The sequence below is a fragment of the Clupea harengus genome, chromosome 17, assembly GCF_900700415.2.
Source record: "Clupea harengus chromosome 17, Ch_v2.0.2, whole genome shotgun sequence".
Taxonomy (NCBI): domain Eukaryota; kingdom Metazoa; phylum Chordata; class Actinopteri; order Clupeiformes; family Clupeidae; genus Clupea; species Clupea harengus.
Window position 1 is genome coordinate 1791347 of NC_045168.1, and position 23079 is coordinate 1814425.

The 23079-nt window shown below is 44.4% G+C and overlaps 2 protein-coding genes across 4 annotated transcripts in view; one reads left to right on the forward strand and one right to left on the reverse strand.

Annotated features, from left to right (window-relative positions):
• The window catches only part of bmp6 (bone morphogenetic protein 6), a 34452-nt gene extending 32591 nt beyond the window's left edge, over window positions 1-1861 (forward strand). Inside the window, exon 7 of the mRNA XM_012816250.3 lies at window positions 125-1861. Within this exon, the coding sequence (XP_012671704.1) occupies window positions 125-274 (150 nt within the window). The 3' untranslated portion in view covers window positions 275-1861. The remainder of the gene's footprint in view (window positions 1-124) is intronic.
• txndc5 (thioredoxin domain containing 5) lies at window positions 1650-22256 on the reverse strand. Of its 3 annotated transcripts, none has more exons than XM_031584213.2 (10): window positions 22114-22256; window positions 10505-10657; window positions 9388-9493; window positions 8926-9022; window positions 7543-7658; window positions 6850-6936; window positions 6453-6596; window positions 5292-5374; window positions 4746-4875; window positions 1650-3852 (listed from the first exon to the last, which is right to left on the reverse strand). In XM_031584213.2, exons 1-10 carry the CDS (start codon window positions 22248-22250, stop codon window positions 3730-3732), a joined length of 1176 nt encoding a protein of 391 aa, XP_031440073.1. In that variant the 5' UTR covers window positions 22251-22256; the 3' UTR covers window positions 1650-3729. The 3 variants fall into 3 exon arrangements, with proteins under 3 accessions (XP_031440073.1, XP_031440074.1, XP_012671717.1); XM_031584214.2 differs by lacking the exon at window positions 22114-22256 and adding an exon at window positions 11791-11922; XM_012816263.3 differs by lacking the exon at window positions 22114-22256 and adding an exon at window positions 11496-11921.
• Window positions 22257-23079: the final 823 nt, after the last annotated feature.

Genomic DNA, 23079 nt, shown 5'->3' on the forward strand with positions numbered 1-23079 from the left:
GAATTAAATCTGGGCCTGTACCCCATCTAGTTTTAAAATGGCGTCCCATTCTGCTCAATGGCAATGGTAAAAAAAAGTGCTTGAATTGAGTGTGAAGTTGAACGTGTGTCCCCTCTTCCCTTAGGTGCACCTCATGAACCCTGATAACGTGCCCAAGCCCTGCTGCGCACCGACCAAGCTGCATGCCATCTCTGTGCTCTACTTCGACGACAACTCCAACGTCATCCTCAAGAAGTACAAGAACATGGTGGTGCGGGCCTGTGGCTGCCACTGACAACCCCCGTCTCTCCATCCACCTTCATTTACCCACCCCCCCCCATCCCCAAATCGACCCCCTCATACTCCCTGCCCAACGGCTGCAGCTGAGACAGTGTACACACACACACACACACACACACACACACACACACACACACACACACAATGGAAATGTGTGCTACCCCTCTTCTCCCCCCAGTGGACCAGGATAAGCCTGAGACTGCTAGGACAAGGACCTGAAATGCGTGCTGCTTTGACGTCCCTTCTTCCTCCTTCCTATGAGACATTTGAAGTTCTCATTCAGAGACCTTTAAAGACTCGAAACACCTAGATCAAAGAGGTGGACAGCTATATCCGAGTGCTGAGAGCCAATCGTGCCTTACCTCATCGTGAGGCAATCATAGTTACAAGTCACAGAAAAACACAACTATTATGTATTAGTCCAAATACATCCTATACCTAATACAGATATGTATACTGTATCAGACTAACCAAAGCTTGATTTTAACAAAAACCCAGTTGAAATCTAAGGAAATGTATGTCATCATACACAACAGTAGAAATGCAGAAATCTGGAGATGCCCCCCCCCCCACACACTCTTTCTTGTTATATATTTTAAGCCATTTTCAACCGTAATCATCTTTCTAAAATACACAGCGAGCTGAACTTGGATGAACCAAGAGCTACCAGATGCTATTTTAGCTCTAAACAAATCCGCTTATTTTCAGTCAGTCAATATTTGCCTTACCCTACCTGTGGTTTACATACACCGAGTTGGCTCAAGTGGTTTCAAGCTTCGACGGAACTGAAGTGAACTGAACAACTCTTCCAAAGTGCTGAAGAGAAAACCATTTAGTTTTAGCCTTCCTTACCACAGTGCATATAGAACTCCATTTCCCATCATACATCTGGCCTAATTTAATCTTTCAGTTTATCTATATAAAAAAAAAAACACCCATTTTACACCAAATGACATGATTATTTCGAAAGGGGGGAAAAGTTACTTATGTTTGTCCTCTTGTTTTCCAGGCTTGTCAGATGTTGTTGTTTGTAACAATGTGTAATGCACCAAGTGAACTGCAATCTCCCCTTGTTGAGAGCATTGTTTAAAAGGTACACAATTCTCCCCCCAACAAGCTGAAGGGTCTACTGAAGTATTACAAATCCCACCCTGTTGGCCTCTTAACCACAGTAATGAAATATACCTCCCGTAAGCTGCTGTTTACGTCTCTCAATCACGTCTAGACGTTTGTTTGTAAATAGTTGTACATTTTCAGCCTATTTATTGCACCTCTTTAAAAAGAAGAAAAAAAACAAAACAAAAAAAAACACACACAGACAACACATGCCATCTCATGGAGACAAGACAAAACAGAGGAAAAGACAGCTATTTTTGGAAAAAAAGACTTTTTATTACGAAATGTTCTTGTTACAACTTTCCATCAGTTTTCATTTTTTTTTTTTTTACAAAAAGAAAGGAAAAAAAAAAAATCATCACGGGCAGTTTGTTTGCATCCCACTTTTTGCGAGGAGAAAATACTGCTTTTCTGTCACTGGAGTCTGCCTAGAACATGTGCTATCCATAAAGACTTTTTACTTCGAGCGAGTGGTTTGCCCTCTTCATGCTTCCTGTCTCCCTTCATTCCCTCTGCATGTCGAGTGTTAATCTCTTGCTAAGTGCAGCGAATTAAAACAAACAAACCAAAAAAAAAAAAAAAATAGTCCGAGAGGTTTGAAACTCTTGCTGCGTTTAAGCCCGAAGACTAGATAGGACCACACATATTCAGTAAACACAAGTAGTCTGAACCCTCTTCTCATTCTCACTCACCCTCTTGTAACGAACAGTTTTGGGCTTAATGATCTGTGTATAAACATGTTCAGTTTTCAGCATTAAAATATATAAAAGCAGTTGGGGGAAGTATAGAACGCTGGGCCCTTTCAGAGAAACCATAGACAAGAGAAAGGATTAGGTTAATAGCATCCATGAATGCAATGAAAAGGCCTGCACAGCATTTGAAAATGACATCACCAAATTTAATTAATGCTATGTAGTGTGAGCTTCACCGGCTTTAACCTCACACCAGAGCAACCCATTCTTTAATTCACTTTTATACATCTCTGTACAATTTATAGAACTGCTATCCTGAGGTAAAGTACTACAATATTTTGTAGAATTTAAAAGGCCATCCTTTCACTAAATGCTGTGTTTTTGTACGGGATCAGACGGTGCAGAAACAAAGGGTGAGGTTGTTCAGGCTTGGGTGGTGCACTAGTGCATCTGGTCATCCTGACATACACAGCTCCGCTATGGGGTTCTGTGACTCATACAAAGCCACTATGCAATGCACACTTACACCGTGTATATGAGGTTTGTCAGGACAAGAAAATAGGAGGGACGAAACTCGGCAAACATCTGAAAGGTCCACAGAGATACAGCAAACAGAAAGGAAGCACATAATGGGAGCGTTTCTGGACCCCAAGCAGCCAGTATGAGGCAGGCAGGCATGATGTGTGTGATCTTCTAGCTCGTTTCATCACAGTGCAAGCTAACACTTTCAGCAGATCAGAGCTGGTTTCCCTTGCATACTGTATGCTGTACACTTTACCAAAAAAAAAAAAAAAAAAAAAAAAAAAAAAAATCAGTCGTAACATTACAGAATGAAGCAAACTTAACATCTTGACATGTAAACTATTCGCTTTAAAAGAAAAACAAAAGAAAACAAAAGCAGGAGATGAAGTAGCGTGCGAATGAGACAGGACCTGATAGCGAATGAGCAAGAGAGTGCAGTAGACTCAGGAGGTGAGAGCGGGCGTCTTTCCCTGAGAGTTTAGTTTTAGTTAGTGAGGCCATGACTGGCGTAGGTGAGCGTACCATTGATACTTAACCTCAGCAAAGACTCCTAGACTCTCCCCCTACAGTAACTTCGGATGCTTGACGATTATTGGTCAGCGTGATTGTTTTAAAAACATCAACAGGATCTTTCATTGATGGCCACTGGGTGAATCAGACATCACAGTGTCAAATTCAGGCTGTGAATGGTGTTCTTTGAAGGAAGGCACTGAAGACTGCCATCCACGGTTCATCATAGTTTAAAAAACAAAAAACAAATCAAAAGTACGAAAAAAAAAAAAAAAGACAGACTATAGGAGGAAGATAATGTGTGTCTGCTGGCAGAGTGGTTGTCTATCACGTGTATAATTTCACTACATGATCAACTTCAACGCTCCAACACTGGGACCGAGCTTTGACAAAAATCAGTACATTCACATTTCATTGAACAAACTAACAGAACGGAGTAAACCGCACAAGGCTGTGACATAGTAAGGGGTATAAAAAGCAGTCCATTGGTGTAGCTACTCGTACAGGGGGGGAGCAGCTTTACAAAGGAAAAGCCAGCCTTTGTGAGTGTGTGTGTGTGTGTGTGTGTGTGTGTGAGAGAGAATAGATTGGCGCCGTCCGTTGGCACCATTCACAGCTCGTCCCTGGCCTGCTTCATCACAAAGCTGTGCAGCGACTCGAGGTCCCTTCCCCCGTTATGCTCCTCCCCCTGCTGCCCTGCACGGAACATCAGCAGCGTGGGGTAGCCGCGCACCTGTAGGGGTCAAAGGTTACTTGGTTACAACTTCCTCTGTGGAGCACATCTAGCACTATCAGTAACGGGCACTAAAATCTCCCCTGCTGAGGTAGCGATACTGGTAAGACTTCCCTAAAAAAAAGCTTCTCCATTCCAACTCAATACACACGTACGCATATTTTTAATTGATTACAGGACTGATATACGAAAGGATACTACAAAGACAGATGGGACAACTCAAGTATATACCCCCCCCCCCGGTCATTCAGGGCTTATGGGAAAAATCATTCTAGTTCTAGATTTTTCTAGAACAAGATGCGGCCGCGTAACTCTCTCACATTCAAGAGATCACGGGGCAATTGGAGTGCCAAAGGGAAAGGAGAAGGGGGGTGGGGAGCGAACGAACGAACGAGTGACAGAGGCAGGTACAGCATTCCATCGCTGACAAACACGCAGGTTTTATGGTAAAACAATCCCAGTAACCGTCTCAAAGGGCACTACTTGCATTCCTGGCCTCATGACAGCACTTCTTTCAGGGTCAAGCTGATAAGCTGCCAACTCTGGAACAGCCCTGGCCCACATCTACATAACGGCCAATCCGGCACCACATCACCGCCAGGTCTGTCAACTGGGTTTCTGGGTGCCATCCATGCAGGCCCTCAGCCAAACAAGCTGTTGGGAATCGTCTTCCTGGTAGCCATGTGTGCATGTTATGGACAGGACAGGACAGGACAGAGAGGGGGCATGTCTGCATTTGCTTTCTATGAACCTAACACTCATGGGCCCAGAGCAGCCGCTGATGGGATTAGCGACTACAGGGTCTTTTCTCTGGAGGGAACTCGGCCATCAGTGCTTGCTAAAATGCCCCGTGTACATCAAATGTGACAGAAGGCTTTGAGGCTGCTACTCACGGAGAAGCGATTGCAGAGTGTCCTCTCCACTGTGCAGTCCACCTTGCCGATCTTCACGTCCGTGAGGCCAGGGAATTCCTTCTGGGACAGATCCTCCCATGCTGGGGCCAGGTTCTTACAGTGACCACACCTAAAGAGCACGGTCACACATGTCAGTTTGTGTTTGTGTGTGTGTGTGTGTGTGTGTGTGTGTGTGTGTGTGTGTGTGTGTGGGGCTCATCTAAGCACAGGGCAGAGGAAAAGCCCAGAGACGATTGCACACACTGATAACCTAATGGATGCTTCCTGTCGACAGAACATACAGTAAGGGGACTGGACTAAAGAAGTCAGACACCTGTGGCCTTATAAGGGCTTGAAGCAGTTAGACAGGTCAGGGCTTGTTATGATTGCTGCATTGTTAGATATGACATATAAAACAACACAGGAGTTAACATAAACATTCAGTAAAAGAGGGCAATGGAAACAAACGATGAATGCAAACCCTTCATATGAGGATTCATACACAAGTGAAATCAAACTCATTAAGATGACGTGTTTCACGCTTACCATGGTGCATAAAACTTGATAAAAGTGAGGCCTTTCGCGGCAATCTCGTCAAAGTTGCCCTCGGTGAAAATCACCACTTTAGACTGTGGAAGAAACAGGGAAAAACATGAGGACTTCCACCATTTCAACAAGCCTACAACGGCACAATACATACAAGCACCAAATTAATATGTATCCCTATGGTTAATACCTTATTTTCTTTACTGCCCTCTTTATGTGACCCATGTGCTTAGGGGTTTTGGCTAGCAATGACAAGCATTCTATATCCACCCCAAACTGCTTTTTTTGAAGTGCACACCCACTCTCAGGAGAAGTTTCCCTCGAGAGCAGAGCTGGTGGGGTTTCCCCCTGCTCCCAGGCCAAGCCCAACATCCCCAGCCTCCCCGCTTAATGAAACGCCACGACTTCACAAAGGGTTAAGGCCAGACGCCATTACGTCAGCACTCAACCCCAAAGCATCTTGAGCGTATTCACATCAGCAGGAGGAAATAGCTGCCTTGCCCATAATTGCTACTTGACTTGAGCGCTGGTACAGTTGAGAGGGGTAGAGAGCGAGAGAAAGGAAGAAAGAAAGAAAGAAGGAAAGAAAGAAAGCAGATTTTGAAGAGTTGTACTGCAGCCTGTAGGCTGATGGCAATGTCAGGACAACTCAGACATCCGCCAAGAGCTAATTTACTCGCCAGGCTTCTGCAGAGGCTCTTCTCTTTTTTCCTTCTTTTTTTTGAAAGATGGCAGTGCGCTATCTTAGGAATAACAGCACATGGAGTCAGCCACACTATTGCTCAGGGCTCACCAGTGTATTCATACACACACACACACACACACACACACACACACACACACACACACACACACACACACACACACACACACACACACACACACACACACACACACACACACACACACACACACACACACACACACACACGCACACGCACACGCTGATCCCTCTGTGGTCACTGGTCCCACTGTACATCCTCACACACGCGTGTTTGTGTGCCTGTGTGTAGGTGTATGTACGTGTGCATGCGCACGTGTGTGTGCCTGTACGCGTATGCAAGCACGCACGTGTGTGTGTGTGTGTGTGTGTGTGTGTGTGCCTGTACGCGTATGCAAGCACGCACATGTGTGTGTGTGTGTGTGTGTGTGTCTTCATACCTCCTCCTTTTCGGGCTCTTCACTGGGCACTGGCACCTCGTTGTCCTCCACTTCCTGAGCGACGACCTCTGCTGCGGCTTTGATTTGGCCGTCCACAAACTCCTTCAGCGAGTCCAGGTCCCGCTTGCCCCGGTACTGGTCCACCTGTCGGCCCAACAACACTCAGCTGAGCACCACCCCTCTCCTCCTTTTCTCTCTCTCTCTCTCTCACTTTCTTTCTTTCTTTCTTTCTTTCGGGTCACGCAACAGCGGTGCTGACTAATGCTTCGAACAGACCGGCATTCAGCACCAACATCAACAGAAAAGCTCATTAAAAAGAGAGGGCTGGGCTACGAGCACTAGTCGTTTTATTTCCCCCCGCCTCTCGTCCTCTTTAAAAAAAGTCCACGCTGCTTACCTTCTCGCCGTCCTTGAAGAAGAGGAGGGTGGGGTAGCCGCGCACCTGGTTGTCCGAGCAGGCCTCATAGTGCTGGGTACAGTCCACCTGTTGCCAAGCAAACCAACACGTCATTACAGGGGGTTGGGTGGGTGGGGGGGATGATGCACACTGGTTACTCAGTGGCGTTCTGGGCAATAAGACTTAAATGGCATAATTACGGCTGCAAACCACACAACGGCTCCTTTTCAAACCAGACTGACCTTCAATTCAGTCACGGCACAAGTAGTGCACCAACTCTTTAACACTGCCTGTGACGCCTGAGGCACTGGCTCGACCTCGCGCTAGTTCTGTCTCTGTGCACGTGTGTTTCTGTGGTGTGAGACAATGGAAACCTGGAGGCACCGCGACAAAAACCTTCACATTCTGGTAAAGCTAGCTGGCCTTTCCTGCAATAACAGGTACTTATATAGAGGTGCTTGGATCATAATGACGCTGCAGACTCAGCGGTTTACGGCCTGCCTATCCTGTTCTTAAGGGAGGCACAGAGGCTATATACAAATCATACGACGACATGTTTACCGGAACATCCTGCTCATATCTATAGGCGCAGAAGTACACAGAGGACAGCTGGCAGAGCCTAGAGACTGTGTGAGATGTCAAAGTTTGCACGTGTGTGTGTGTGTGTGTGTGTGCGCGCGCAATCTCACACACCTTGCCAATCTTGACATTGTCTTCATGCTCAAAAGTGCTGCCCAGCTGCTCCCATGTGGGTGCCAAGGCTTTGCAATGACCGCACCATGGGGCAAAGAACTTCACAAAGTGGGCACCTGTAGAGGGAAAGAAACAGCAGGACAGAGAGAGGATGTTGTGATTCACCTTGTATATACCCATAACAAGACAGCGTGGCAAACGTGTATATTTGAACTGTAGTTGTGCTCAGGGAAAATTGAAGCCATCACTTGGATGCTGCCAATCCCAACTTTTCTTTGAAAAGTAAAAAAGGTTTCTACAGAGAACAAATCCAACACAAAGAATCCACTCAAATCATTCGACATGAATTCATGAATACATGAAATCAAGCATTCTGTGCTGAAAAGGTTTTTATGTTCCGAGAAAATCCTCAAAGAAGACTGTAAAGGTTCCATAAAACAACTCTGTGCCAATAAAAAATTGAACCTTTAGGGTCCAGGTGACATAACCAGAAGAACTCTTAAGGTTTAAGTTTGCTCCCTTTTCCCAAAGAAGGCTAGTCTATGGGGCAGCAGGGCCAAGATACTCAGATATAGCACCCTAACGATAATTAAGACAAACAAGTTAAGCGATTACGCCACCCACTGTTGCCCTATGATAACTTAACTTGCACTTCAAGTTAGTTGGAATAAGAGCTGGGTTGCATTAGGCACTGCTGTATTAATAAAACACAGCACTTGAAAGTGAGATGGGGACAGAACAGGGGGACATAAGCAGACTGCAGACTTGCATGAACTGCATAAAACTCTCCGGTTCATGCATGAGCAGACTTTAGAGGGTGCAACTTAAATAGAGCTTAAACGCTTATGCAACCTCAGACCAGTGCCAGTGCCAACGCTTGAAAAGGTGGAACCCATAAACATTTCTCTTAAAAGCCACGCCATCATATCCTGCCTGTTTTTCCCCCCAAACAAGAATCGTTTATTTTGCTTATAAAACCAAACATGCTGGATCAAAAGAGCACAGGGGCTGGAGAGGCTGTAATTTCTATGAAACAATTATTATGTCCACAATTTCACTCGTTGCCCACATATGCCTAGTTATGTGCCAGAGAGGAATGAAATGGACCCAAGAACGCCATACTCCATTTTCATTTCAGTCCACTTGGTGCTGACAAATGCAACACGCCATTGGTCACTTGAGGCTGTTAGATGATGTCAACAGCTTCTTTTCTCATCCACCCTGCCAACTGTGCGTATACAAATAACCAATAACAAACAAGCAGATGTTGTTCCAGTGCAATTCATTTTTTTTGGTTTTTGTTTAAAGCGCCATCGTGTCATTACACAGCTAATGATTTATGCAATACAAGGACGTGTCTCAGCGCTGCCACTCACTGCGTACCTTTGGAGATGTGGCCCTTGAAGTTGGAGGCTGTGAGGTCATACAGGCCCTGCTTTGGCTCAGGGACTTTAGGGGGCTCAGGTTCGCTCTCTGGCTCCTACACACACACACACACACACAGACAATTTACAGTCATTAGATAATTTATAGTCTAGACTAATGGCTCCCATCATTAGCGATTTTCAGTCTAGACAACTGCAGACACTGACAAACATGAAGTGGACATGACATGACAAATATTGTGGCTGGGCTATGCCAATGATAAATATGCAAACCAGCATCTGATGGTGTAATGTTTACAAACTGCTTTTGCAAACTTCAGTTAATTGCTGTGAGAAGTCCAAGTACATGAGATGAGGGACAGTTAAACAGCCTGCTCTGTTCCACTGGGGATTACGTACACAAATGCCACAGTCATTTCAACAGCTGATTCCTAATTTCTTTTAAGAGCTCATGACTTACAGCAGGTTCTTCCTCCAGTGTTTTGAGCATCCAGGACTCCAGTGACTCCAGGTCCCTTGACCCCTGGTACTTCACAGGGTCCAGGGTAGGTTTGAACAGTTTCAGCCTACAATCATTTGTTTTTAAATTTTAATAACATGTTTAACGTGCATTGAAAAAGAACAACAATTTAGACAGATCCTTGTTCAACTGTGCATTTGCCCAAACACAGGTTGCCTTTTTACAACATGCAGTCACCTTGGGTATTCTGTCAACAATATAAACTGGTTCAGTCAGCTGAACTTTTAGGGTCAGTGTATTTGCTAGTTAAACATTTCCTGGTTATAGTTACAGCAGAGAGCGGTTTGCCATTTTCTATTTAGTGTTCATCAGTTTATGAGTCAAGGCCAGTGAATGTGTCACAGCAGTTAGTCAAACATTACAATTTAAAAAGACAGTCACATGTACAGTATTTGGGACTTCTCAGCAGATAGTGCCATGGACTTGGTTTACGATAACAAGACCCAATTTGCGTTCAGTTTTGGTTTCATGTTTCAGTTACAAACAGGAGATGAAACAGAACAGACTTGTGTACAGCTGGCATCCAGCTAATATTCACTTCCTTAAAATGTGCTCATGATTACAGAGGGTGAGGGGCACCTAAGGACAGGTGGCTGACAACAGAATCCATGCTAGCAGATGGCCCTCACACACAGTCTCTAGTGAATAAAGTAGCTTAAGTACAGATCATTCTCACCACTGTGTGGGCCAATAGTGGACCGAGTGGCTGTCTAAACCCAAACCCGGATTCTAAAACCTGGATTCTAAAACCCAGATCCATTAGCATTACCGGTAACTCTCTTCAGCCAACTAAGGGCACTCAGAACACATAGGTCAACACTTTCACTAACTATACTGAAGTGACGCGTGTTATGCCCTAAATTCTCCAGCCATACAGACCAAATTCAATTGATGGTTCTGGGCATTGCTTTCAAAATGTTTTAACTTATGGTTATGACACGCGCCGTACCTTGAGAAAAAATGCACCAAACTAAGTAGTTTAAATGAGAGTGTGTGCATATGTGGTAAGGTGCTTCAGTCATAGATGGTATGTTTGATGGTACGTAGGCTTTCTTACGTAGGATAGCCACGGACGCCGTGGTCGCTGGAGCAGAATTTGGTGTCTTTGGTGCAGTCAACTTTTACAACGTAGGCTGGGGGAGTCTCCATGTTGTTGTATTTGTCTGCTAACAGGTTCCATGTGCCCTGAAGCCTTTCGCAGTGGCCACACCTGAAAGGACAATGCAGATAACCCTTAGCTCTTCCCCATTTTAAAAGAATAGAAGCAAAAACATCATCCCTGAAACCACATCATTTGCATTCAACATATTCTCTGTTCAACAGGTCAATTTAACTTGTATGAATAAATGGACCAAAATCCAGTTAGATAGTAATAATATTACAACTGAATAAACCCAACACAGCATTTAAGCCCTTAGGTTACCCTTAACAACCTGGAAACATAAAAAAAAAGTAAAAGCTTTGTTAAGATGGTGCCTTTGCACATCAGGGTGAAATCTTAGCAGTAAGAATTCCTGGCAGTGCGAAATCCTAGCGGGGAACATTGAATTTCTGGCGCTTGACTAGTTACGTCAAGGCTTGCCACGTAAGCTTCAACTTCACATCCTGCAGAGAATTATATCCTAAAGTTAGCCTGCTATGCTAACTGGAGAACACAACAATGAGTAACAACGTAAAAGTTAGAAATTATCATCAATGCTGGTACGTTTGCCGTAACAAGGTTAGGGACACGCAAGGAATTAAACCATGAATAAACTTTCTAAAACTGAGAGGGCCTGTAATCTACAAAACCGTTAGCTAGCTAATTTGGCTAAGGTTCATGTTAAATGGGTTGCCCATGGATTTAGCAAGAAACCGGGAACCAAGAGCTGTGCGTTAGCAAAGCTGAGTTATATAATATCAGTTTTTATACTAAATAACATTACCATCGTATGCACAATACAAGCCGATATGCCATCCGATCTATATCTGCAAAAACTAGAGATATACTGGCAGCTCAACATTACTAGCTAGCTATTGCCAAACTGTGAGAAAGTTGGGAATATTACCATGGAGCGAAGAACATGACAAAGTGCGGAGCAGTAGGAATTGCATTGTTGAACATTTCTACTGTGTATGTATGCTTCGCATGTTCATCTTCTTCAGATTCAGAGTCACAAAGTATGCTTCCAAAAATTAGTGCAGCGTAAGTAAAACAAATGAAAGAACTCTTCAGTGATGAGGAGGCCATGATTCCACCCTGTCTGAGCCACCAGTGCCTAGATGTAGCTGATCCGCCAGTGCTTATAATGAGACAGATACCTAGAGGTAGAAGTTATGCAAATCTCCAAATCGTTCAACTACCTTGATAAGACGTCAATGGGAACACTCAACACAGCCAGTCTATTCCCATTGTATCGAGATCTACTACAACACGCCACACTAGTACAGCTCACGGAAGACACCTACGACAAGCCCTAAATTAGCATTCAGCATCCGGTCGGTTCGTAGTCTCCTAGCAACACAGTGCCGTAAAACCTACAGCTCGACTGCTGCAAACGGCCTGACATGCAGACATGACGAAGCATCGTAGATGTATTCCTATTCCTATGCTGTGCATTCACTCCGGGAGCGGCAAGACCCGGCAAAATCGCCCAGTCTGCCCTGCTACCAACGCCTTGAATGTTAAGTCATAGGCCTACGCATTACATTTTTAAAGGAACCGTTGAAAAACGTTGGCCACACTTACACAAATAAACTTAATATGATTGTATCAAATGTTTGGTCAAGAAGTAGGTTAATAAAAAATGAAATTGCGCTTTGTTTAAATTTCGAATGAGGATTGTTGACAATGTTATAAGCCTACTTTGTTAATAATCTAGATGCTTCCATAATAAATGGATACCAGCCCATATCCAATCTACCATTTGTTGCCAAAATCATTGGCAAAATAGTTTTTAATCAACTATGTTTGACTTTCAGTCAGGTTTCTGTTCTAATAATAGCACTGAAACAGGTCTCATTAAGGTTTTAAATGACATACACCTCAATACAGACGTAGGCAAAACATCAGTCCTATAGTGTTATTAGATTGCAGTGCAACCTTTGACACTGTTGTTCATAATATATTAGCCTACTATACAAACTGTTTGGATTTTCAGACGGTAATCAAATTCCTTAGATTATAATTTCAAGACAGGAGCTTCTTTGTTGCCATTGTAAATTATACTTCAACACAAACATCCTTGACCTGTGGTGTCCTCCAGGGGTCGATCTTGGGGCCTTTATTATTTAACCTTTATATGCTCCCGCTTGGACAAATAATTAAAAACAATAACATTTCTTATCATAGCTATGCTGATCACACCCAAATTTGCTGAGCCCTAATGACTATGGTCCCCTTGCATCTCTCAAATTAACAGCTGGTCTCAAAATTTCCTCCAGCTAAATAAGGACATAACTGAAATGGCCGCATCCGCACAAAAGCCTTTAGATCCGTCTGTAGCTCACACACGGTTTCTGACTGTGGGCCAAATCCGCGCCAGATAGAGGTTTCAGCTGAAACAACATCCTACATTAGCACCTATTAATATTCTTATTGTTGTGTTCTGTACAATATCACTAAGTCTTGATGTGAATGTTTGAAATGTTCGTTTTTCTTATTACTACATACGTAAGATCTATGCTAAGCTTCAAGACTATGCACGTTCCCAGATGGCTTTGTGACTGTCATCACAGACAGATTTCAATATCTACCAATCCACATAAACGACACACTATATTTTAGTGCCTGTTGTCCTGTTATGTGGTTTTTAATTGGCTTTTCGTAGAAATGGTGCCAGAAGTGAGCACACATGGTAGGACATTTTTAAAGATGTCATGGGCCAATTTGGATGCTAACTGGCTGAAGCTAACACTCCAAATCCTGACCCCCTGGATGCGCCGCCAGTGATCGTGCTCACAGCCGAGAGACGCTAGCTCATATAGAAAATGAATTACTTAACAAATAAGTACTTAACAGTGTTTTTAACTTAGAAGCAGTTTAGGTGTAAACTGTAGGCCATGACTTTGATGAAACCTTGGGCTACAGACAGATTAGTTAGAATGTGATTTTTTCCCAACATTGTTCCACACATTGTGTGTTAACAGGCTTGTACAATGACTTGAGTCAAATGGCTCTGTTAAAAATTCGATTGACTGGAAATGGGAATCCACCCTACATTGTGCTGCTAATAAACCAGGTTTCATTGGAATGTTTCCTCTGGAAATGATGACTGAATATTTGATTTCCTGTTCACATGGGAATCTATAAAGAAAACGAATTTCTCTCTTTTTTCACTGTGCATTACAAATCCTGAAATACAAGACTGAAGTAGGCCTACACAAATGTGTTTTAATACATTTATTGTTGTTTATGTTGGCTACCGTAAGTCCTTTTGTCCAGGCTGTGTTTTTGGTTGTCTGAATGCCATATTGTACATGGCCCTGACACTACAGGCTACCAGGTTGGTAAAATAGTCTGTCTTGTCAGATTTTTGTAAAATTCAAAATATACAAAAATAATTAGGTCATGTTGGCACAGTGTACTTGCATGCAGCATTTCCACAGCCCTTTCTCAATCAACATGCCTTAATTCATTTTCCAGTTTCATTGAGAGCTTGCCAGGGAATGTTCCCAAATGTATGAAACAAAGATTTTGAGAGAGACACACAGTCTGGTATCACTATTTTTCCAAAGCATACCCAAAAGCAGCTGATTTGCCTCCTCTGGATATGGTTTAACTTTGATGGAACTTGATGTGAATATCAGAACACTGTTAAAAGCAAACACATCAGCACATGGCTAAAAGCAAAGCTTGTTAAAGCCCACTTTGTGTTATAAATTTAGGTCAAGATTCACTATAGAGTAGAGTAGAGTAGAGTAGAGTGAGGCGTCAGTTTGAGACTCCAGATTCTTTGTTGAGGGGGTCTCCATTGATATAACATATCTAACTCACATTGCATTCGTTTTTGGCCAAAACTCAAATAGCCTTGCCTTATGCATATGGTGGAGAAACCTGCAATTATGTACATGCCTAAGCCCAGAAAGTAAACATTTACTGAGGCTAATTCCATACCAAGGGAGTGAAATCGGTCAGCAAACGCAATCCTGGCCCCTTTAATTAGTACGTTCTCTACCATTTTTATTATTATTTTTACTTGAAGACATCGTGGCAGTATGGCGTTTAAGTGAAATGGGAGCTGTGACATAATCTCTTTGACCAAGTTCACGGGCTGTAACTCTTTCTCGATGTTGTGTGTGCATGGGGTATTAATTGGTTTTTCTTCTTCCAAGTTGTCAGTCAAATATGAGTAAAGGGTAGCTGTGGTATTTTGCTTACTGCCTTTGAGGCCTGAGAATGAGAAGTTTTGAGGCTATTAATTAATAGAATTTATTACAGTTGCTTTGGCCAATCCCGAGGGAGCTTTATTTCAGCCCTGTCGCAGCCAACCAATAAATTCATGGCACTTTCCCAAGGTATCAGAGCATGCCTCTGTGGACTGACAACTGCTTGGCAGGGCCGGTTAATTCCAGTCATGTCACAGAGCAAGTTCCATCAGAGCTTGCTTCATTTTTTCTTTCTCCCCAGATCACGCTGCCACACTTGGAAGTCCCCATTCCATTTTTTAAAGTCTTCATGAGGTGAGAAAGAGCGGGTTGCCCACAGAGGCCACTGAGGAGGGTGTTTATGAAGTGTGCACGGCATGGGTAAAGAGCTGATCATTGGTGCTTGAGGTGAGCTATGATGGGATCGCCACTGCGCCCTGACAATGGGCGTTAACATTCCAGCACTTTTCCTCTGGGACCGTGTGTTCCTGGGTTCCCTCGCAGAGATAAATGAGGGCTCACGGGCGACTGGCAGTGACTTTTGACCCCGGTCCCCAGGCGCAGGCATCCTACATGTTTAAGCAGCTCCATAAAATGCTTGAATGCAGAGCCGTTCTTTTAAGAGTCTACATATGCACACTGGACATAATGTTTAAATAAATACAGTGCAATCTTGAAGTGAGGGAAAAATTGGGGGAATACTTATTCTCTCTGATTGTGCTAAGTTAACATGTCATCACCGGGCATGTACTATCAGCATACTTCCACGTTTGACACACAGAAATGTTTATTTGGGCTTTTATATCAGAGCGAGAGACAGACCACTCACTTCATCCGGACTTGGAGCGGCAGCACTGCTATCACATTCCACATTCTTACCACTTAAACCAACATCTGCCATCCCCAATGACGGGGGGTGAAAAGTACTATATGAAATGACCCTCTTTGACTTCCATTTATGATAAATAACGACTGCGTGCAAAAAATAACCCTATCCCGCCGTCTACGATTCATAGCTCACAATTAATCTCAACAGCTTAATCTTAACATGTCATAGTGGTGGTAAATGTGACTAAATTGCAGCTGACACATTTATGTATCCCTCTTGCTGAGGCGGTCAAATAGTTCCAGTGTCTCCTGGTTACCTATTGTTAGGGGTGGGCAGATTGCCATGCAAGCTCTGAGTGTTGTAATAGGGAACTGGATTAATGGCCTGTTGGGACTTGAGGACATGCTGTTTATTTTCTTAATTGCCTGAAGTTAGTGCTGGAGCGGGGTGGGGGTGGGGGTGGGGGTGGGGGTGGGGGTTCGGCAGGTGGTGGTGGGAAGGAAAGAGTGAGAGAGTGATAGACACAAAGAGAGAGAGTAAGTATATTTTTGCATTAGTAAGTGAAGTGGGACATACTCCTGAGAAGTAGACAGTAATTTCTGAGACCTGGTTCTTCTCAAAGGCAGAGCAAGTTCTGAGAGGGAAATGCAAGCAAAATTGTCTTAAGTAGGGAGATCTACCATCTCCGCTTTGACACTGATTGAAGATGAGAGCTGCACTGCAGTAGGTCTAAGCTGTGCTTACTTCAGCTGACATCCTCTCAAAGTTATTCATTTTATGCCTTGAATAAGGCAGACCTTTAAGGAAAAATAAAAAAGAAATGAAATCTGTCAAAGACACACACAGCAACATATACTATACCAATGGGTGTAGTTAGGATTATGGGCATTGAGACAACATGACTGAGACAACATCCTCTATAAATGTGCAAACTTCCGTCAAAAGCCCAGCAAGACTCCCACTTCCTTTGGACAGCTACTAGAAATCATACATCATCCACAGCTAGGAATGCAACTGGCTGTGCCTGAGAGTAGGGGAAATGATCACATCTGCCTGATGCCCATTCAGGCCCTGGGATACAGGAAGCGATCATTTGTGAAGACGGAGATGTCACCTCAGTGCAAAATCAATCTCCAAGCTACCATTCACACGTACAAGGTGGACGGCTGTGTACTTAACTGCAAAGTAATGTGATGGGAAGAGTTTCCGAAAGCCTTTAGTCTGAAATGGATACTCACGCCTGTGGTCTGTTGCCTTGGCTATTGGCAACGTATGGAGGATTTATTTGTTACTTCTGCCGAGTCTGTGCTGTTCCAGACACAGTTCTTCAAAGATATCTGCTCAAATTATCACTGTTGTCCCCCTCTGGGGGTTACAAGGGAAATTACTTTTTTTTGCAGGGCCGAGACTTCAGTATATGCAAACACACGCACACATACACACAAGCACACTAAATCCTCATTGATGTTGCTTTAACGGCATAATGATGGATGTTCCTTCCTTTTTGTGTTCACACCAGCTACACTTTTCTGGACATCCAGCTTCCTCTGTGTCTAAGGCTCAGCCAAGCCCTGCTCCAATTACAACATGGTCTGTCCATGGACATTTGCAGGAACAAAAAATACTGTCCCGCTCTCTTGCTGTCTTATAGCCTAAAGGTTTAAGCACATTCCTCTTAGTCAGGGACTGGCTGAGGGGAACAAGCTGCTTTGGCTGCTGACTGCTAGTTTCAACTCTCTTTGTAAATACTTCTTATTGTGCTCTCCACTGTGTGTCAAGCTAAAGAGATCCTGATGCAGCACCTTGTCGAATGAGAGGTAACTCTGGCGTGAGCTGACGATCGGTGACAGGAACATTAGTCTGAGTATGCCTCTGCAGCTTTCTGCTTTGCCACTTATTCCCAGCACTGCACTCTCCCATCGTTCTGATGGAAAAGCCATCATCAGGAGAGAGGTATCAGGAGAGACGAATGTGTTTGTCAGATTGTAGTCAGTTCTAGGGGAAGCAAATCTTTTGCTCCCCTCCACGGTTGACCCAGCGATTGAGAGAGCAGAGGGGCTAACCCTGTAAAATCTATCACCACACTATTGCTGATATCACGGGAATACCACATCAATGGGAAACTGTCTTGCAGCTAGTTGAATAACTGTGATGTCACAAAGGCAGTTTGCTCTGATGTCAGAAAGGTGACAACTATTATGTCATAAAGGTGGTTTGTTTATGCTGACATAATGGAATATGAAAAACTGATTATGATGATTATGGTGGATTTGAACATATGACAATACAGACTTTGTTTGGAGACTGATGTATGGTTTAAACATCAATGCTTTTTGGACACAGAACAGATGATGGAACACCTGGCACAGATGTCTGTGCACTTTGCCTACTCTGATCCATAGTCATAACTCAATGTCTTGTTTTGAAACATACAGCGCAGACAAATGTCAAAATGACTGGTGATATTCACTTGCCAGTGAAAGAAACTCTCAAATCCACAACGCCGTCCCCTATTTGATTCTGTTTATACATATTGCAAGACACTTAAGAGGGCCTACATTGCGTCAAGGTTTGTTTTTATTTTCCTTTCAAAAAGAAATTGCAGATGTTGTCACTTACTACTCTCATGGAAAATGACCCTCCCTCGCTGAAGTAAGTCTGGCCTTGCCAAGGAGAGGTGGCCAAGTCTCAAAACAGATGTTTACTGTTTTTCTTAGGATGATTTGTTCTCTGCTTCATATTGATCCCCATCCAACCATAACTGCACTCCTGTAGACTGAGCGCTGCGTAACAAAATGGGGCGATGAAGGGGCTTCCTTTGTGGCCCAGACCAGGTGTGTGAGTGTGTGTGCTACTGCAGGAAGATTTTATGTCTCTCCGTAGGTGTGTGTGTACTTGTGAGTGCGTGTGTGGGAGATGGGGAGAGAGTGATGTATGTGAAGGAAAGCTAGATTGTGTGTATGTGTGTGTGAGAGAGAGAGGGAGAGAGAGAAAGAGAGATCTGATGTGTGGGGGTACATGTGTGCTTGTGAGTGTGTGTGTGGGAGCAAGAGAGCGAGAGTGTGAAGGAAAGCTAGATTGTGTGGTGTGTGTGTGTGTGTGTGTACGTGTGTGAAAAAGAGCGTGAGCTGCCTCCTACGTCTGCCGAGCGGAGGAGTTGAAACAGCCTCTGCATGGCTCCCTGCTCCCGGGGTCCCCACAGAAGCCATTAAACGGCGTGGCTAGTGGAATAATGTGTTTGGCTTGGCCGGCAGGCGGTGGCAGGTGCTGCAGGGGCCCCCGCGCCGCTCCGCTGCTCGCTCCCCTCTTTGATCCGTCCCCCAGCGCAGCGCAGCACAGCACAGCACAGCTCTGCCTGGGCCTGACCCTGTCAGTGCATCCAAATCCACAGAAACCCCCGTTACGAAACCACCGACAGGGAAACCGCGCTACTACAACAGAGAAGGGCCTATCATATTTATCAGGTTCCCCTGTGGTTTGTGTCTAAAAAGAAATGCTACTAGGAATAGTAGTGTTGTGGGAGCACTTTTAAAACAGAAAAGGATATTCTATGACGGATAAATATACTTTTTACTACGCTAAAATTCAGTTTGTGTAAAAAGCATCTGTGAAATGTGCCGTTCAGAGTTGGAGATAAAAATAAAACAAAAGAAAAAAACCTTGTTTTTAAGACTTAAACCTTTGCCAAAGTGACCTGAGAAGACACTCGCTAACTGTTTGTTTGTGTGACTCCTCTCCTCGTGATTTCTCGACAGTGGCCTGTGTCTAATTAAGCCAAACGCTAACAGATAACAACCGCTCAGCTACGACGGGCATGACGCACGATGAGCAGTATCATCAGAAGACATTACATCATTGCCATCAGATCAGGATCTAGCAATCGAGTCTGTGGCGTGGTCGTATGACCAGGCCTCTCTGGACATGATAATACCACGTCGCTGATGTGAATGTGGTGAAGGTAGGGAAGGCACGCAGGCAGGCAGGCGTGCAGGCAGGCGGGCGGGCGGGCGGGATGTGACTAATGCTGCTTTGAGTTCCCGGCCCCCTCTGCCTCAAGGTAAAGTCATTAAGGCCGTAGTAATGCGGCCCACTAGGGTTCAGAGCGGGATATGATGAAAACCAAAGCACAGGACTGAAAGGCAGAGAAAGAAGAGAGAAAGAGAGGGAGAGGGAGAGAGAGAGGGGTGGGGGGGAGTTGTTAGAGAAGGAGAAAGACAGACAATAAGATAAAAAAAATTAACGAGGAAGTGGACCTGTGTGGAACAGAGAAAGAGGAACAGAAAGAGGGAGAGACAATGAGAGAGAGTAGCACAAAACGACAGAGAGACAGACAGCAAGGGAAAGAGGAAAAAGAAAGAGAGAAAGGAAGAAAAAGGAAATATTGGACAGGCCCACTCCCGGCGCATTCTTCTGCCAAGAGCCCAGGCCTCCCCTGAGCACAGGGGCTAAGATAGCGACTCAGACGGGGATGTCAGCTGGAGCTGCTCCAATCTCTCTCTCTCTCTCGCTCTCTCTCTCGCTCTCCTTCTCTCAAACATACACACACCAGAAATGCTAGCAACATAAACATATGAACATACCCAGACCCCCCCCCCCACACACACACTGAAAACCATACTGACATGATCACAAACACACAGTAGAAGACAGAAATACACATTCTTACATTGTGTGTGTGTGAGTGTGTGTGTTCTTCAATAGACATGGTTGCCATCTGTCCTCCCCTCTTCACACGGTATAGTGAAGAGTGGAAAGGCAGGGCGAACCAAGGACAGCAGGCCTGCCTGAATAGGAAACATATCGGTCTCTGTCCCTGAGCTGATTGATTTGTGGGTTTTTGGGGTCTGTGTTGAACAGGATATTAGATTCACCCTGGAAATCCCACCCCCGATCACACTGGAAAAGCCATCGGCAAGGTCAGAGCGGCCCAGCACCTGGATGACGGGGCGAACCAGCACCTGGACGGCCGGGCGACCCAACGAAAAAAAAAAGACGCCAAGAGGTCAGATGATTCGCCCCACCTCTGAAGAGAAGTGCATGAGTGTGTCCCAAGATCGGATGCTAGCTTGCATTACCCTACAATTTATATCTCCTCTGTGTCACTATACAAAATGGATGATGAGAAGGGGGAAAAACACATAAAACAAAAGATTAAAGATGAAATAAATTTGAAAAAAATAACCGACAGGGGTAAAGCCTGGGAAAGGTTCCCCGGGTAATGTGTAGTGTGTATTGTGGAAAGCCAGCGCAGTAGCATGGCTGCCAGCAGCGAGAGGTTAATGGGAGCGGATGAGGGGAATACGGCGCTCCGCGGTATACAGATGATCCGTGTGATCTGCTGTGACCACAGACAGGAACTGTCAAGGCTGGAGACCTCGCCTGGATCCTGCTACATCGCTCACTAGGGCTAAAAAGAAGAGCACAACATAACCCAGCCCAGCCCGGCCCAACCCAGAACCTCACAGAACACAACAGAGAGAAGCAACCTCCAGGCCCTGAATCATCCTTTATAATGTGTCCTATTACATCTCTGCTCCCTGAGTTATCGCCTTAAATCAATATGCCCACAAAGAGCGATAAATAACTGATAAAATAGCTTTGATGGGTTTCCCATGATGGCTTGCCGATAGATTTAGGCCCAGAATCCATTGACAGTGTAAAAATGGTTGCATTACATTTCAAGGCAATGCAAATTTAAAGCACCAGTTGGCACCATGTTCAATGGTCAGTGGATGAAAGGTAAAGCAATTCATTTTTTTTTTTTGACTACAGCACACTCGACAAGAACATGAGTCTGTCCAGAGCTTCTTTTCGGTCCCAATATTGTTACGCAACTTCACATAAATTAAGCTTCTCAACTGGAACCAATGAATTTCCCATTCAAAGCCCACCTGGAGAATGAGCATTATTTTGGCCACGGGATAGTGTGAGTGCTTTTTACGAATCGTTCACATTGGTAGGACATTGACCAGATCCCTAAAGAAATACTTGGAAGACCTCAATAGGTAAACTGCCTAATCTATCTGTGAGCATATTTAAAGTTGCTGGCTGAAATCAAAGTACTACCCAGTATGATCATCTAGACTAGCTCTAGACACGTCAATGATATTACCTCAGATAGAATATTTATTTCTTTCTATTACAGTAATGCTGAAGCATGTTATTGTCTGTCTTTTTCATTCGTACAATGGGTATTTTCACCAGACTATGCATGGCATTTCGGAATCTGTCCATACAAACAAGAATATTTATGTCAACCATTTTATGCACTCTCTCCCCATTGTCATTCCCCGTCGCTCCTGAATACCAACACAAAGAAATTGCTGAGAGATTTCCTGGAGAGAAGAGATAACCTGATAGCCTAACAGACACACGCAACAATAACACCCTCCTGTGCCTCTCCTTACACAGGCAGTCTCAGTTGTTGCACCGTGCCCTCATGGGGTTACTAGAAGGCCGCTAAAAGAGAGAAAGTAATGTATAAATAGTACCTCTGCTTAATGGGGGAAAATCCATGGAGGAATGCTGCTGGCAAATCGCTCCAGACATTCCTTGCTCCCCAGACGACAGTAAGCGGTGGTCTGCAGTGGTGACGAAGTCGTGTGCGATGACAAGCCATTCTCCCCATGCTCTGTGGCCATTGTTCTGTGTTTGATTGACTGAGGAAGGCATTTGTTGTTGCTGGACCTTATCTGTGTTTTTGTGTGACTCAGCCCTTGCCCCAGGCCAATGAAAAACAGCCGTCGTGTACACCTCTGAGCTATGTGGACCTGAACAGGCCCCGCCAAATGTTACATGGCGATCGTGGGGAAGGACGGGGGGGGGGTTCAGGGCAGGTCACAGCAAAGTATAAGAGTTAAGAAATGGTTCCCTGTATTCAAGAGGGATTCCACTTTTAATCCCCGCTCACAGACACTTGTCCTTTTCTTTAGGGAAAGTGCAATTCCCAGGAGCATCCCTGCAAAGTCAGTAATGGTGGAAGACAAACGGCTTCACCACACTTCCAATAATAAAGAAAATCCCTCTTTTATTCATTACTGTGAACAGCTCTATAATCCTTTTCTCCTTTTGCTTTGTGGCTCTCAGGGTGAACATTTGCCACTGCCAAAGAATTCATATAACCACCTGCATTACCATCCACTCCGGGAGCATCCGTAGACTCCCACAGTGCTGTAATGCTGGGTTATTAACTGGGCTGTGCACCCAATTGTTCATTGGTGTTTTCATTTGGAAACGGCTATAATTGAGTGCGACGGCCGTAAAAAAAGGCACAATGAGGAGAAGAGCAGGCCGGCTGAGGAGACGACTCAAAGGGCAGTTAATGAAGGCCTCTGAAAATTAATACCTTCCTCTTTTACAGCGCACAATCACCAACTTTTATGTGTGTGCATGAGACAAATGTGTGCATGAGAATGTGTGTGGGGTTTATGTGTGTGCCTGGGGTTCATGTGTGTGTG

What these genes read in the sequence shown, in the direction of transcription:
- txndc5 (XM_012816263.3), bottom strand. Translation starts at nt 11,677, where the DNA reads ATGGCCTCCTCATCACTGAAGAGTTCTTTCATTTGTTTTACTTACGCT. An exon ending in CACTGGAGGAAGAACCTGCT is followed by an intron (nt 9,023 to 9,387) that starts GTAAGTCATGAG and finishes GTGTGTGTGTAG; the next exon opens with GAGCCAGAGAGCGAACCTGA. An exon ending in CAAGGGCCACATCTCCAAAG is followed by an intron (nt 7,659 to 8,925) that starts GTACGCAGTGAG and finishes TTCCCTCTACAG; the next exon opens with GTGCCCACTTTGTGAAGTTC.